The sequence below is a fragment of the Mustela nigripes genome, chromosome 4 (genome assembly GCF_022355385.1).
Source record: "Mustela nigripes isolate SB6536 chromosome 4, MUSNIG.SB6536, whole genome shotgun sequence".
Classification (NCBI taxonomy): Eukaryota; Metazoa; Chordata; class Mammalia; order Carnivora; family Mustelidae; genus Mustela; species Mustela nigripes.
In genome coordinates, this window is record NC_081560.1 from 139,412,983 (window position 1) to 139,430,355 (window position 17,373).

General features: G+C 36.3%; 1 protein-coding gene across 7 annotated transcripts in view; it reads right to left on the minus strand.

Annotated features, from left to right (window-relative positions):
• Positions 1 to 17,373, minus strand: part of PPP3CB (protein phosphatase 3 catalytic subunit beta) — a 54,928-nt gene that overhangs the window by 33,525 nt on the left and 4,030 nt on the right. For all 7 annotated transcript variants that reach the window (XM_059397795.1, XM_059397797.1, XM_059397796.1 and 4 more), the window contains exons 2-4: positions 5,265 to 5,465; positions 4,454 to 4,578; positions 1,245 to 1,356 (exon numbers count right to left, since the gene is read on the minus strand). In XM_059397795.1, coding sequence (XP_059253778.1) covers positions 1,245 to 1,356; positions 4,454 to 4,578; positions 5,265 to 5,465 — 438 coding nt within the window. The remainder of the gene's footprint in view (positions 1 to 1,244; positions 1,357 to 4,453; positions 4,579 to 5,264; positions 5,466 to 17,373) is intronic.

Below are 17,373 nucleotides of genomic sequence, written 5' to 3' on the forward strand. Positions count from 1 at the left end.
AGCCTGCTTCCTCCTCTCTCTCTGCCTGCCTCTCTGCCTACTTGTGATTTCTCTGTCAAATAAATAAAGTCTTATTAAAAAAAAAAAAGCCACAAAAATACGAGAAAAACCTATAACAGCAACCAGAGGTTCTAAACTGGTAGTCTGTTAACTGTTTTCCAGCACTGAGGTTTAATAAAAAATTTAAATTAATTGCTTTTAGGTCAAGTATGCACTTTCCAGGTCTCATCTTTTATTCATTTATTACTTCATTTTTTACTATTTTATTATTTCATTACTTTTATTGTTGTTATTCATAACCTATTCATTTAGGTTACCCACCTGATCCCTGAAGTTATATGACTGTGTTCTCTGCCATTACTCACCACTATATTTTTCTCTTTTTACTGGAAGTCTCTAGTAATATGATCTTTACTGGATCATGTTTGAGTCTCTATAATTCTGAAATTATTTCTATTTTTAGAACTTTAAGAATTATTGTAGTCATGAATATTAACTTAATAAGCATACAGTTAAGAGGTGTGAAAAAAGGTCAAATACTGCTCTATATAATATTCTTGCTTCTGGTTATTAGATTGCCATTTCCACAATAATTTAAGAGAGAAATAGGGTAAACACTGTAGGTTAAGAATTTCAATTCATCAATAGCATGTTTGAAACAATCTGAAATGAGGACAAGATGAATAATTTAAGAATCTTCATGGAAGAGCTTCAATATTGGGGGACAGGGCGCCTGGGTGGCTCAGTGGGTTAAGCCGCTGCCTTCGGCTCAGGTCATGATCTCAGGGTCCTGGGATGGAGTCCCTCTGCTCAGCAGGGAGCCTGCTTCCTCCTCTCTCTCTCTGCCTGCCTCTCTGCCTACTTGTAATCTCTCTCTGTCAAATGAATAAATAAAATCTTTAAAAAAAAAATATTGGGGGACAAAAATCTCCAATGCAACAATTATTTTTTTCCTTTTGGTTTTTATTCTTCCTGTTAGAAAAAAAAAAATCACTTAAACATTAAGGCTATATAACCCAAAGCCATTTCTAAATATATTTATAAAATCAAACTTAATAGGAAACCCTGAAATGAAAACATCTGAATAAAACACCATTAAACACTAAAAAACTCTCTAAACAATAATCTTCAAAGTTTTGTATGTTTGGACACAAAATTCTTCTGTTATACTGTAAAGTCTTACTAGCCATAACACTCCACAGGAATACTGAGGAAATGAAAATATTTCTCATGACAGTACTCACATTCCTGCTTAAAGGTAAAATATTCAGTAAGGTGTCTGCATTCATGATTGCCTCGCAGAAGAAATAATGTGCTTGGGTACAGAATCTTCAGGACCCATAAATATAAGACACACTGCAAAAGAAAATGTTTTGAGAAAATTTATCTTTTATTTTTATTTAACTAAGTTGTTTGATTATTTGCTCATTTTCCTCTAACCCTATTGTCCTTACAATCTCTATTACTCTTTACTACCTTTTTCTCTTTGTCCTTTACTAAAATAGAAGCTCCATGAAATCGGGGACTTTGTCATCTTATTCACTTCTCACCCTCCACTCCTAGAAAAGTACCTAAACAGCAGAAACAGAGTAACAAATATCTGTTGAATGAATGACTTAAACTATCTATGTAATTACTTTAGATTTATAGATTGTTTGCTATTAAAAACAATTGGCAGACTGGTGTCCTTCTTAGGTATATCAATAAATAATAATAATGTCAAAAATAATAGCACTGACCATTTATTGAGTACTTACAATGTATCAAGTGACATGTATTTAATACTCCTCGTTTATTCCTCAAACAACCCTATAAAGTACGTAATATAATTTCTATTTTACAAATAAGGAAACTGAAGCAAAGAGTTCAAGTAATTTGTCTGAAATCACAAAACTTTTAAATAATAGAGACGGGATTCCGACCCTCTGATCTTAAGCATTATGCCATCCAGCCCTCTGAAGGCAATAACCTTGTCTTATGTTATTTTGTTGGTTATACTTGCTGCCTTACCTGAAGTAGGTACTTATTACCTAAACTGATCCAAATAAATAAGAAGAATATTAAAGCAAACAGTATAGTAGACACTTTTCTCTAAATAGATTTATGTGTGTGTGTGTGTGCGTGTGTTTGAACACATGGTTCAAACTCACAACCTCAAGATCAAGAGCCACACTCTCAACTGAGCCAGCTAGGTACCCCTCTCAATAGATTTAACATAAGAAACTCACATTTTACTTATTTGGTTAAAAAAAAAAAGGAAATCAGGGCACCTAGGTGACTCAGTCAGTTAAGCGTTGGACTCTTGATTTCAGCTCAGGTGGAGACCTCAAGGTCATGGGATAGAAGAACTCCAAGTTGGGCTCCATTTCTGGCATGGAGTCTGCTTGGGATTTTGTCTCCCTCTGTCTCTGGCCTTCCCTCCTCCCCCTACTCCTGTTTGTGCTCTCTCAATAAATAAAATCTTTAAAAAAAAAAAAAAGAGGAAAGATATTTCATACAGAAATTGGCCTGGTTTATAGAATTATAAACAAAAAGGAAACAAACTTTATTTTTAACCAGTTAAGTTATATTAAAATGTGTAACTATTCACACCTACATTTTTTTCACAAGGAACAAAAGAAATTAAGCCAGAGAAATACTAAATTCTACCTTTCTTTTTTGCTTATTTTGATTCTTTATTATTTTCCTTTTCAAAAATAAAATTTATTAAAAGAGTCAGCCACAAAACACTCGAATATAAGGACACAAACACCAATATGCTTAGTTACCAAAAAAACTTTCTAAAATTGTTTATTTTATTGTTTCTGTCAAAGGCCCCTATTTTTTTCATTAAGAGGGGCCATTTTCTGGTTTCCTTGAAGCTTTGAGGAAAGTTTGAGGTATAGTGGTGATGGAACTATAAATAAAGGAAGAAGAACTCAGAGGTAACAAAATTCCTTAGGGAATTTGAGCAGACAGAACACTGAACTCCTTTCCTCACCATGAGTCCTAGTATACCTGAGAAAGGAGGTTAAAAATACTGGAGAAGATATAAACAGGAACCAGCATGGAAATTCACCAGGTAAAGATTCAATTATCTACTGGGAAAGGTGGTTAAGAGTACAGGCTTAGGAGGTGCTTGGATGGCTCAGTTGGCTAAATGATTGATTTCTGATTTCAGCTTAGGTTATGATCTCAAGGTCAGGAGATGGAGCCCCGCATCGGGCTGCAAGCTCCTTGTGGAGTGTGCTGGAGATCCTCTCTCTCCATCTCCCTCTCCCCTCTCCCTTGCTTGCTCTCTCTTTAAAAATAAAAATAAAATCTTAAAAAAAAGAGTATAGCCTTAGAATAAGACTGGCTGCACTGCTTACTAACAATGTGTCCTTGGGGAAGCTATTTAACTTCTCCAAGCCTCAGTTTCCTCATCTATAAAATGGATAAAATAATAGTACTTATGTCATAGTGTTGTGAGGATTAATGTGTGTTAAGTGCTTAGGATATACTTGGAACACAGTAAATACTCAACACCACAGAAATATCTATTAGTAGAGCTTTCATCCAGCAATTTTACCTCCAAGAATCTGCCCCACAGAAATAATTCAGCAAGTGCGCAAAAATGTATAAATAATCAGACTCATTGAAGCATCATTTGTAATGGAAAAAAATTAAGAATACCTTAAGTGTCTAACAATATTTAACTGTGGCTTATTTATTCAACAGAATACAATGTGGCTATTAAAAATTCTATAAATTTATATATACTGACCTGGAAAGACATCACAGTATAGGGATATATGAAAAAAGTTACAGAACAACATTACAATATGGCTACATTTTCATTTAAAAAAAAGAAAGAGAAATGTCTATATTAAAAAATGCAAATAGTTCTACATTTACTTTTTTTTTATATATATAATTAGAGAAATAAATGAAGCAAAAAGAACCATGAGCTGTTAAGTAATGATCAACAGGTCATTTTAATGCCTCTTGTTTTTTAAAAGAAATGAATACTTTCACAACACACAAAAGACTTGGGTCTTAATAGCTATAGAAGGTGGAATAAAAGCACTAGGGTTTAAGCCTTAAAAGCATTATAGTATGCTTTATTTAATCAGAAAAAAATCAATTAATCTTTTTTCACATGGGGTAATGCCTTTAGGGGCAAGAGAGAGAAATAGCACTAGGTCCTCAGGGCCACTAGATAACAGGACAATAAAGAACCCTCAGTTTACATATAATTTCTGCTGGGAAAAATGGCAATTATAATTGCATAAACAGAGTAATACAAAGAAAATAAAAGAGTTTGAAAAGCAGAAGAGAATAAGTAGTAGTTTTACCTAAAAACTTCAGAATAGCAGAGGTATTAAAAAGAACCCAATATAGGTAATTTAAGTAACTTATTTTACTAGGAATTAATGGAAATCATCTATGGTAACACTTAAAAGCAAATCAAATGATAGTATATGATTATTACCTCTATACTAAAATAACCTCTGTCCACATAATCACCAAGAAAAAGGTATCGTGTATTAGCAGGTGATCCTCCTACTTCAAAAAGTTTCATCAGATCAAAAAATTGGCCATGGATGTCACCACACACTGAAACAAGAAGATTATTAGATATGAAAAAAAAACCTCTGAAATAACAAATTTTACTTAAATTCTAATTTCTTTTACATAAGAAATAATGTAAATTCTATCAAGAAAAGGTATCAGCAGGAAGTCTTAGTATCTATTAAGAGTCCTAATAGGGATGATGTGTACCCAAGTGTTTATGCGCTCAAGATCTAGAACAAGATATAATCAAAATAATGAAATTTGAAGTCAGTGACAGAATTTTCACCTAAATTTATAAAGCTCCTCTTTAAGAAGCCAAGTGTAGGTCTTAGGATTACAAAATTTATAATGGTGGTAGTAAAATCTCCATCCTAATGCAATACTTTCTATTGACTGCTATGTTACACTGAGGTATTTGCCCCTAATAATTGAAAGCAAAGTAAATAAGAATTTGTTGAATCAAATTGAATTATGGCCAACACAACTGATGAAACCTTCACAAAAGCGAGTTAGACCAACTTCTGCACCCAGGTTACTTAAGATCATGTCTATTCACTGAAAATAGGCAAAAACCAAAAAAATTACAAAAAATTATCTCAAAATTCAAGATAATGTCCTTGTAATATTATTTTAGTATACCATAGATTAAAAAGTAAACAGCCTTAGATCCAAGCAACTAAATAACGGTATAATTAAAAAAATAATATCCAAAACTTAAACAAGTGTACCTGTGATTGGAGCCTCTACTTCTATCATGGTTTTCTCTCTCCGAAGGATGGCAGCACCCTCATTGATAATTCTAAGTGCAATTTCTTCATCTACCCGACCTTCTTTTACTAAGTGGTTCTTCAGAACATCAACCCTGGGTATCCCATCCATATCAAATACTTCTTCAGATGTCAAGCGATGTGTTGGGGGAAAGGGTACAGCTGCAATTGTTTTAATTAATAAAAAATAAATCACTGTTAATACAGTAACATAAAAACTATCAATGGATCTTCGTAAATAAAAGTAAAACCTGAAAAGCTGGAGTTTTTATTTCTTCTTTATTTACTGGATAGAGGTGTTAATATTTTTAAGGGTTTTTTAAAAAGAGTAATCAAATTATACTTTTATTAATCTATGTATAATAACATGTTCTTTGTTGAGAATTATTAGAGAATGTACTGCCTCAAAAATTAAAAGCTCTTTCAGGATAACTAAAGTTTTCTTTAAGCCATAACATTTTTTAGCAGAACTCGCATATCATATTACACAGTCTTTACCTTAATGAAGTACAATAAATGTAAAGTTATTACCACATAAGCCTGAATAGGAAGAATTCCCAAATATAAGGTGAACTACCATGTTTCCTAGAAAGTTAAAAGCAATATTTTCTGGCCAACTTGAAAAGAAACTTTTAGAGCTATAGATAAAAGTCAAATACTTATAAAATTTAATTTAGATGCACAGATGCATTTAAAACAACATTAATAAATCATGATAATTTTGAAATACTGCTTTTCCTCCTACTCCATGAATCACAAACCACCTTCATTCAAAATCTTTATGCACATCTTTGACATCAGGGTATTCCTTATCATTGGAGTCATTTTTGAGTCATCTAACATTCTTTTCAAAGGCAAATCTTCACTTCCATTTGTTTGATACACACTTTTTAAATATACATAAAATGCAATCACTGCAAATTTATCCCAAGCCACAGTTTCCATATATATTAATTACCAACTGTACTCTTTCAAACTGATATTTGTTAAATGGAATGGAAAACTATAAGGTCTATTTTCAATAGTATCTAGCACAATTTTGAGGTCATATGCCTAGGAAAAATTACTATATTAAATTTATTAGATTCCTTTTTCACTGACTCCAACAAGTGACTTTATCATACATTCAAAATCAGTTTGAAGCAGTTTTAGGCTCTTTACGAAAGAGTACTTTGTTTTTCAAAATAAAGAAAAAAATAGAGAAATTTATAGTAGAAATCTATATGCAGACTCAAATTAAGGCAGCTCTCTCTTTTCTGAAATAAAAATTGTTTTAGAAAAAACTCACTTTATATTCAGGCATTCAGTATATAGTATTTTCCTGATGTTTCAGAATCATCACTGTAATAGTCAATTATTATATAGGAGACTGCAAATGTATAGGACCAACTGCTTCTTCTCATTTCAACTTAAACAAACAAACAAAAAAAAACCCTAAAAACAGGAGCCTGGGTTAGAATTATACCGATGACTTTGGGGCACCTGGGTGGCTCAGTTGGTTAAGCCTTGGCTTTCGGCTCAGGTCATGATCTCAGGGTCCTGGGAATCTCTGCTCCCCCGGGGAAGCCTGCTTCTTCTCCCTCTCTACCTGCCTCTGCTGCCTACTTGTGATCTCTCTGTGTCAATGAGTAAATACAATCTTTAAAAAAAAAAAAAAAAAGAATTATATCAATGACATGAGAAAGAATAATAAGTAACGATGTTCTAGTTTACCAGGAAAACAAATTAGGAAGAACTTAATACTTCTATTTTTTTTTTTTTTAAGATTTTATTCATCTACTTGACAGAGACCTCTAGTGGGAACACAAGCAAGGGGAGTGGTAGAGGGAGAAGCAATTTCCCGACCAGCAGGGAGCCTGATGCGGTGTTAAGATTCCAGGACCCTGGGATCATGACCTGAGCCGAAGGCAGCCGCTTAACAATTAAGCCACCCAGGCGCCCCAAGAACTCAATACTTTAGAAGTGGGGCACCTGGGTGGCTCAGTCAGTTAAGCGGCTGCCTTCGGCTCAGGTCCTGATCCCAGAGTCCTGGGATCAAGCCCACATTAGGCTCTCTCTGTTCAGCGGGTAGCCTGTGAACCTCTCCCTCTGCCTGCTGCTCCCCCTACTTGTGCTCTCTCTCTCTCTCTGTGTCAAGTAAATAAATAAATAAATAAATAATCTTTTAAAAATATTTTAGAAGTGAAATAAGAATTAAGGCAGAAGGATGTCAACCAATTCTAAAAGGTTTTGAAATCACCAATTCCTCTTGCTTTCTTTGACACTTAGTAAATAAAATCTGAACTTCCTTATTTTCTCATTAGAACATATTAATTTCCACTACTTTTCACCACATTTGGAACAAAGCATTAAAATACACTCTGTTCCCCCAAATATAGTATGTCTACATTCTAATTTAAAAAAAAAAAAAAACCTCTGTTAAAGTTATTTTTTTCTCTAGCCAGAGAGTAAATAAACCAAATTTGACCCTATCAGTAAATCAACTGTTTAAAAACTACAGATTTTAGGGGCACCTGGGTGGCTCAGTGGGTTAAAGCCTCTGCCTTCGGCTCAGGTCATGATCCCAGAGTCCTAGGATCGAGCTCCGCATCGGGCTCTCTGCTCAGAGGGAGCCTGCTTCCTCCTCTCTCTCTGCCTGCTTCTCTGCCTATTTGTGATCTCCGTCAAACAAATAAATAAATAAAATCTTAAAAAAAAAAACAAACCTACAGATTTTAATAACTGATTACTTTGGGACATTATAAAAATGAAAAGGTTAAATATCTCAAGTATGAATTTTTGAGATTAAGATGGAATCATAATTCTCTCAACAGGCCAAGAGAATTTTTTTATCACTCTATTCAGGAAAACAGATACCATTCAAGATGATGCATTTAACATTATGTACACTTTCTAATAACAACACAATTTTACTACTGGCTGAATTCTATTTGAAATATACAACTTCCTAAAAACCCAACTGGGACACCATTCCCCATCCTCTCAACTCAACCAGTCACCAATGTTACTCAATGTTTTCATACAATTTGTGAATGTCCCACTGCAATTCACACTGAGGTGTTTCCACTTTTTCACCAACAACCAGAATGTTTTATTCACCTGAAAAAAAGTATCGCTGCCTTCACGCTCATGGGTAAATCATCTGTAGACCTATGCTTTTCCCCTTCTTCAACTCAAAGCGTGCTTTTTTTCAAGTATGTTATTTATCCATTTGAGGGAGACAGTATGAGTGGAGGAGGGGCACAAGGAGAGGGAGCAGCAGACTCCCCACTGAGCAGGGAGCCCAGAGATCATGACCTCAGAAGGCAGAGGGGTAAATCGTTCAAACAAGTGAGCCACCCAGGCATCCCAAGGCATACTTTTTTTTACATTTCAAAACTAGCTGGGATACATTTTAAGGAATGGATACACTGTGGAAGGATAAAGAACTGCCACCATAAATGAGAGATGAAAACTACATATCAGTGTTGTTCTAACAACACAACACTAAAAGTAGAAAATGAAGTTTCTAAATGATGTGGGAAACAGAGGCAGAAGAAAAATTATTTTATTTCCTTATCCACTGACAAGCCCTTAAAACAGGCAGAGAAACATTCCTCTAGGGACACAAGTGCTTCCACATGGAGCTTTCCTAAGGGCAAAGGGCAATCATAGCCTGACAGGCCTCTATCCCCAACCAGGATCCTATTAAGTCTACTTCAACAATTCCTTTGAAAACTTTATCTCTAAACCCTTTAAGATAGTGTGATGATCATTCCCAAGTCCACTGATATGTATCAAAAAGGTCTCCAAAAAGGTTTTATTACTGGTAATGAATAACCTTCTTCCCAAACAATGGCTAGCCCCTCAAGATCCAAGAAACCTTGCTTCCAAAATTCCTTAGACTTCTGCCATCCCTAACCCCCTTCCCAACTTACAAGTATATAATGGACCACTCCCTCACAAACCTAGGGCAGCAGCTCTTTCTGCCCACGGGTCCTGTCCCTGTGCTTTAATAAAGCACCATTTTGCACCAAAGACATCTCAAGAACTCTTACTTGTCCATCAGCTCCAAACTCTATGTCATTGAACCTCATCTATATTCTAAGACTTCATCATTAAGAGTACATTTTGGTATGTCAGTACATAAGAAAGGTCATGTGGAAAGATATAAGAGGGAAAAGGGACATCCTCTCTGGAAGTAGGAGAAAGGAGCTGTGGCAGGTGATCTGACCAGGCAAAAGAAAGCCAACCAAATAGGATTTAGCTAATGGAGGTTAATTATTAACCCTGCCGGTCTAGAGAATTAAAAACGTTTTTTTCCTGCACCGGTGGGGCTGGGTCTGTTTGACGTCTGCCTTTGACTCGGGTCAGGATCCCAGCCCAGAGTCCTGGGATCGAGTCCCTTATCAGGCTTCCTGCTTAGTGGGGAGTCTGCTTCTCCTTCTCCCTCTGACTCTACACCCTGCTTGTGCTCTCTCTCAAATAAATAAATAAAATCTTTTGAAAAAAAGTTTTTTCATTAAAAATTAATATTCTCAACTATTACTTTGTTTTGTAATTCCAAAGGCATTTTAAAGTATTCCCATCTATTTTCAGGCTTTTAAATGGTTTTTCTTTTTATTTCTAATTCAACTTCAGTCAATTATTCCTGCTTTTCTAGGATTTTCTTCCTGTATATTTTTTTCTCCTTTTCTTTTTTAAAAGATTCTATTTATTTTTGCATGCACACATGCATGAGACTCAGTCGACATGAGGTGAAGGCAGAGGGAGAAGCACACTCCTGCTGAGCAGGGAGCCCAATGTAAGACTTGATCCCAGACCCTGCGATCATGACCTGAGTGGAAGGTAGACACAACCAACAGAGCCACCCAGGCGCCCTCTCCTTATTTTCAGCCTACTTTTCCTACTCTTCTATATTTGTGATAGGGAAAAAGCAGAACATAAATATATGTAAATATAATGTAAACAGTCAAAAACTAATGTAGCCTAAAAGAAGGATTAGTTGGAATAAGCTAAAGAGCTACAAGATAATCACAAATCACCAAGTTTCCAACACCAGAAAACCTGATTTAGTAGTATTCATTTTGATATAACTGTTCTGTTGGAAAATTCCCTTTAACCTAAATTTTGGAATGAAGCGCATATTTGTATAGTAATCAATAACATCCACAAGCTAATTTCATCCAGATTTAATGTAAAGTGGCTTAAAAAAATGTCTATAGGAAGTTTTAATTTAGACAATTGGAAAAATAAATCAGGGATCCATATTGATCAGGGATGGGGGAAGGCCACAGATACTTCTTTTACTACTACTGGGCAAGGGATCCTAGAAAATAACTAAACCTGTACCCCAACTCTAAGCAAAGGCTACAAATTATTAGTCCCATGAGGCCCCCAACACCAAGTGGAGTGCCTGCAACCTACGCCAACTGAAAAACTTTCCTATAAAGTATCAATCAGAAACTTGGGCCTCTCATCATTACCATTATTGGTAACTATCCAAATAAAGTCCCTCCTATCATCTATGTTTCTGTATTTTTCTCTGTACTTCTTTCATACCAGGCCATCTCTGGCAGTTCTCCTTCCCCTCAATCCTTTTCATTTTGAATACCCATTTTATGTTTTTTAACTCAACGCTCTCCCCCTACACACACACACACACACACACACACACACACACAGACACACACACAGACACACACACACCCTCTTAAGATCTTCATGTAATGCTATCATCTCTCTAGTTTAATTAAATCTTAGCTACCCTGAAGGACAGCATTTTTCAGACACTTTTTTCAAAATGGATGCTGCACATTTTTCCACACTTTACTATTTTCACCAGAGAAGGCTTTGGTCTTGGTGCAGCTCCACATTACCACTTCCAATTCATCACTCCAAAGAAGAAAAAAAGTATCTTCTCCTTTGGGGTTCATGCCTTCCAGCTAATTTATCCTCGTCCCTGCCATCTACTAAACTTCTAGTCAACTCTCACACAAAACTCTGGTTCCTGGCTTCCAAGCCTTCAACAAGCCTTCTCCACTCAAGCCCATCATCAAAGTCCATGTGGGATGATCTATGTAGAACTTAAGAACTGAGATGTTCTGGGGCGCCTGGGTGGCACTGAGTTGGCTTCTAAACTTGGGTGCTTAGTATAAAGTCATCAAAATGGCCCATCAAAATGGCCCAAAATGGCTACTACAAATTCATGGTCTTCACCTTAGTTATGTGCATTTCTCAGCAATCCTATTAAATATTCTCTCACATATTCCTCAGGGGAGATTTCAAGTGGTCTCCTCTTTTTTGAACCCTTCACTCAACCTTATCTCTTACTCGGTTATCAATTTTGTGTCCAATTTCAGAGAAAATTGAGGCTTTCAGACCAAACTTCACTTTCTTGCTCCTCTCCATCCACATCTACACCAGTATGTGTTTTTAAATTTCTCCCCATTTCAGGGAAGAGGTATTCCTCCTGTCCTTTACTAAACACTCTATTTGGTTCCTGCATCCCACTCTCCCAACCTCTTAATTTCAGTCACCCTCCCCATCCCTCCCAAGGTCTTACTGCTTCCTCTGCCTGACTCTCCATTGGGTCTTTGAGCATATAAACATACTTACACATCTTTAAGATCTAAAAATCCAAACAAGTAACCCTGACTCATCCCTGCTTCTGCCATATATATATCCTTTTTGACAATTAAGCTTCTTGAAAGGGTGTTCAAATCTACAATGGGGATCTTCATTTTCTCACTTTTTGTCTATTTTCCTCAGTCCATATTTTTCTGGCTTCTGCTCTATTCCTCCACTGTAACTCTCTCCTCTTTTGGGTTCTTGAAATCACTCACCTGGTCTTTCTTACACTTCACCTGGTCACAGCTGATTGGTCTATTTCATGGGCTTCTAGTCTTTTACCTGATCCTTAAATGCGTGTCCTATGATTCTGTCGTTGGCCCTCTGAACTAGTGATCTCATTCATAACCATAGTTTCAACTAAAATCTACATTTTGAGGACCCTCAAGTAGATTGCTCAGTCTAGATCTCTCCCCTAAACTCCAGATCCTTTGTAAACTATCAAATATCTGTACTTGGATGTTCAATACATATCTCAAACTCATTATGTACAGAATTTAGGGTATGATTTTTCCCTCTAAACCATTACCAATAATTACCCAACTAGGAATTATCCTAGAATTCCCTTTATTCCTCACCCTACATGGCCAATAAGTCCTATATAATTCTCTGATCTGTTCCTTTGGTCCTGAGACACTGAGTAAAGATATTTTCCCCTAGAATTACACAATCTTTCAAATTTTGCCTACTCTACTACAGTCAGTATATTCTTTCTAAAATTCAAATCTTAACCTTCTCTTGTTTCAGAACTGGCTTGAGTATACAAAATCCTAATTCTTTATCTTCAGATGGCATGCAAGATCCCTTGTAATCTGAACCTTGCCTACATTTTCAACCCTCATCTTGTCACTACCTCACATTCCAGATACTTTCTACACTCCAGAAACTTTATTTTCGTTTTTTAAATTATATCATTTTTTAAAAATCTCTCTACTTTTTCATGCCCTGTTTGGGGGTACACTATTACCATTTTTTCTTTTAATTAACTTCTTGTCCTTAAACCTCATTTCAGTGTTCCGAATCTTGAAAACTTTTCCTCATGTTCTCAGACTAAGTTAATGGTGTCCCTTCCATTGTGGTCCTATATCATAGCCTATAATCCACATCTATATCATGGCACTTACTAATTGCACTGTAAAAATATCTCCCCCATGTGCTTATGAACTCTTTGAAAGGAGGGAGCTATGTCTTTCATCACCACATATCTGGGGATTAGAACATTGCTATTAATCAATATTTACTGAATTAATGATATAGTTTCTAAAACACTTGTATATCTGGACACTAATTTATATAGCAGTGACAATATATTTATACTGTTTTATTTGCAGTTTACAAAGTATGTACTTTGACATACATAAACCTATAAGATTTTCAGAGGCATCCTGGAAGTTTGGTAGGGCAGGTTTTATCCCCATTTCATAAATGGGATAAGAGGTTCAGAAAACTTGGGGCACCTGGGTAGCTCAGTGGGTTAAGCCTCTGCCTTCAGCTCAGGTCATGATCCCAGGGTCCTGGGATGGAGCCCCTAATCAGGCTCTCTGCTGGGCGGGGAGCCTGCTTCCTACTCTCTCTCGGCCTGCCTCTCTGCCTACTTGTGATCTATCCCCCCGGGCCCTGCGTCAAATAAATAAATAAATAAAGGTTCAGAGAACTTAAATGGCTTTCTCAAGGTGTTTCAACTAGTAAGGGGTAGAACCATGGTTGAAATTGAGGTCTTCAGAATACTACTCCAATACAATCTGTCTTATACCAACAAAATGACAATGTCTTCTGGCTCAAAGAGTCATCAAAAGTTTCCTCATCATGAAAATGGGTATAATCCCATTCTGGTGCCATGCATTGACCACATGCTCTTAAAAAAAAAAAAAAAAAAGATTCAATAAATCCTACAGTACAGTTCTCAAAATTTCAAGGTATCCCTTGGGATCCTTTTAATCTGTGGTGGTTATTTAATATAGTACCTTTCCCTCAAAATTGGTTCCCCTTCATGTCTTATTTTTGACATGGTTATCACCTCTCTCTCACTGGAACTTGAAATTTTGGTGTTATTGTTCTCTTCCAAGACTCCAAGTCCTACTGATTCTTCAAATTTTCTTCATTTTCTTACCTCTCCATTGCTGCAATGCTAGTTCAAGTACTTATTGCTTTGTGTACTAAAAAAAATCTAACAAAAAAAAAAAAACGAACTCAGTTCTATTTTCCCTCCCTCTTGTTTGTACAAAACACTGCCAGATTAACCTATTCAAAACTTTGGGGTAGTTTCTTAAGAACTAAAAAATAAAGGTGGGGGGGGTAGCCACAAACGCATTTCCAAGATCCTTCCCTCTTTGACCATTTCAGTCTTTTACATTTCTTTCCAATCTTTGCCTCTAACTACAATTGCTCAATTTAATCAATCCCTAAAGCAAAATTAGTATGATCATTTCCTTAAAAAGTTTTGGTCTTCTACTTGTTAGCATACCCAATAACTGATCCAATATATCTACTTTTCTAAAAAAAATTTAAAGAGAGAGCGAGCACGATCGAGAGAGCATGCGCCCATACATGGGGAAAAGCAGCAGAGGGAGAGGGAGAAGCACGCTCCCCGGTGAGCAGGGAGCTCCTTGCTGGGCTTGATCTCAGGACCCCAGGATCATGACCTAAGCCGAAGGCAGATACCTAACCAACTGAGCCACCCAGGCACCCCAATATATCTACTTCTAAAATTATTCAGAATTTGTGTCATATATGGTTTCTCTCTTTCCCTTAATGCATGCTTTGGTCATTCTGCACTTGGACTACTTTGGTCCTAAGATGCTGAATAAGGACTCCCCCCCACCTAGAATTACTACAATCTTTTCAATTTTGCCCACTCTACAACACTCAGAATTCTCTCGCTAAAATTTAATAATTAATCCTTCACCCTGATTTAAGTCTCTCCCCTTCTAATATTTTGTTCTATATAATACCATGTTACATTTGGGTCAATCTTCTATTTCAAAACCTTCAATAAATATGATGATGGCTACCACTGGTTAATTTAAGAAAAGGTTAATATAACCTAGGAAATAAATATATCAAATGCAAAGGAAAGTCACAGTGTGTGTACTAAAATGAACATACACACAATACAGACAATGCCCTCTAAGTGAGAAGGTGGATTCTTATACTAAGACTAACAGATTCAGTAAGTGCAAGAGACAATCATGTGCCATGCTATGCACTGAGGTACATACTTTACATGGACCATCACCATTAATCCTTCAAAAACCCTGAAAAATACTTTATTAATTCAATTTTACCAATGAGAACACTGAAGGTTGGTGATATTAAATATCTTGCCCACAGTGAAAAGGTTATTAAGGTAACCTAGGATTCAAACCTAGACAATTGAACTCCAAAGCCTCTTCATCATCCAGAGGCTATACTGCTTGAGAGCTTTAGTTTCAGCTCCTCAACTTAGTGTACCAAAGATGGTTTCTAACGTCATCTCCTGCCACTCAACAGCCAAGCATTTACACACTACTGTCACACAATTTCAAGCTTTTTTCCCCAAACTCCATCCATGCCTTTCTGCTGCTGTTTTCTCTATTCCAGTCCTACCTTCTGTTAGCAAAAATTCTACTCACCCTTCAAGCCCTACCTCAAAGCATAATCCTCTCACTGATGCTTTCTCTCCAAATAAGAAAAAGTCAACTTCTTCTTTACAGTTCCAATAGCACTTCATACATACCTTGTTATATTATTTAGTTGCAATAATGCCTCCCCCACTAGACTGCAAGCACTCCAAGACAATCTTACTTAATTATATCTAATTCAATTGTGTCTCCTCAATGCCTATTATGCTTTGGTACAAAGCAGGTACTCAGTAAATGTTGCACATAGATGGTCACAATCCTCTGGCTATTTATTTATTTTTTTTTTATTTTTTTTTTTATTTTTTTTTAAAGATTTTATTTATTTATTTGACAGAGAGAAATCACAAGTAGATGGAGAAGCAGGCAGAGAGAGAGAGAGAGAGGGAAGCAGGCTCCCTGCTGAGCAGAAAGCCCGATGCGGGACTCGATCCCAGGACCCTGAGATCATGACCTGAGCCGAAGGCAGCGGCTTAACCCACTGAGCCACCCAGGCGCCCTCCTCTGGCTATTTAAATCCTACCCTTCCTTCAAGATCTCCTTCTTCCTTATATAAACTCTTGTTAGACTATTCCACTCCAGAGTCATCAGTACCTCCTTTAAACTCCCTTACTGGCTCAGTCACTTATCTGGCAATTATTAATGGCACCCACCCTTATGACATATACAAATAACTTTTCATGAATACTTTTTTCTCCAAGGACTAAGACGGTTTTTCTTTTTCTTTTAGAAGATTTTATTTATTTGACACAGAAAGACACAGCAAGAGAGGGAACACAAGTGGGGTGAATGGGAGAGGGAGAAGCAGGTTTCCTGCAGAGCAGGGAGCTCAATGTGGAACTCGATCCCAGGACCTGGGATCATGACCTGAGCCAAAGGCAGATGCTTAACGACTGAGGCACCCAGGTGCCCCTCATTTTTTTATACTTCTGTTGTCTCCCTACAGTTTTTAGCATACAGCAGGCATTTAATAAATATTTGCTATTTGATTACTATGATGTTCCAAAATAAATATTACATAACATAGAAGGATGCCCAATTATCTTCACTTAATTTTATCTGTGTATAAATAAACATTTTTATGATAAAATGAAGTCATATGATTGGTACTAAAATACACCTCATTTAATAAATCAAGATTCTTTTCATCAAACGTTTCCTAATAGCTCTTGCTAATTCATTCAATAACTGCAATCTAAAGCTTTTGCCTTACTACTGAGCAGCTATATTCCTTCCTTGGCATTTTCCTTCTAAGATGACTTGTTACCACAATGTTCTCTCTCCTTCCCTTCCTCTCTCCATCTCTTTCTGTCTCTCTCATATACACACTCTCACAGACACTATTTTCTCTGTTCCTTTGCTTTCTCTAGGACACATGGTACTGAAGATTTATTTTAGAATGCTTAACAGTTTAATGGGGGTGGAAGGAAAAAAGAAAAATCATTTTCAAGAGTTATCTTTTTAGACAGGTAAGTCCACAAAATACATTTAGTAAACAAAAAATTAAAATTCAAGTTGCTTTAAAATATGATGAAATAGAACTAGCAAGAAACACTGAAGTAGCCATGTGACCCAAAGACCTATGTGGGTCATCTAACAATCTGTAATGAAAATAAGCAATCCTAATAAAGCTATCTAGTGGAAAACACTTGAGCCAAATGACCTCAGACTTATAAGCAGGGCAGCTGGCAAGAGAACAGAAATGAACTGCAAAGCTGCCTATTTGAAATATATCAGCTTAAAAACTTAACACACACACACACTCTCTTCAGCACTTTGGTTCAATCTGAAAGTCTGATAATTTAAGAGATAAGGTTAATATAACCTAGGAAATAAAGAAACTA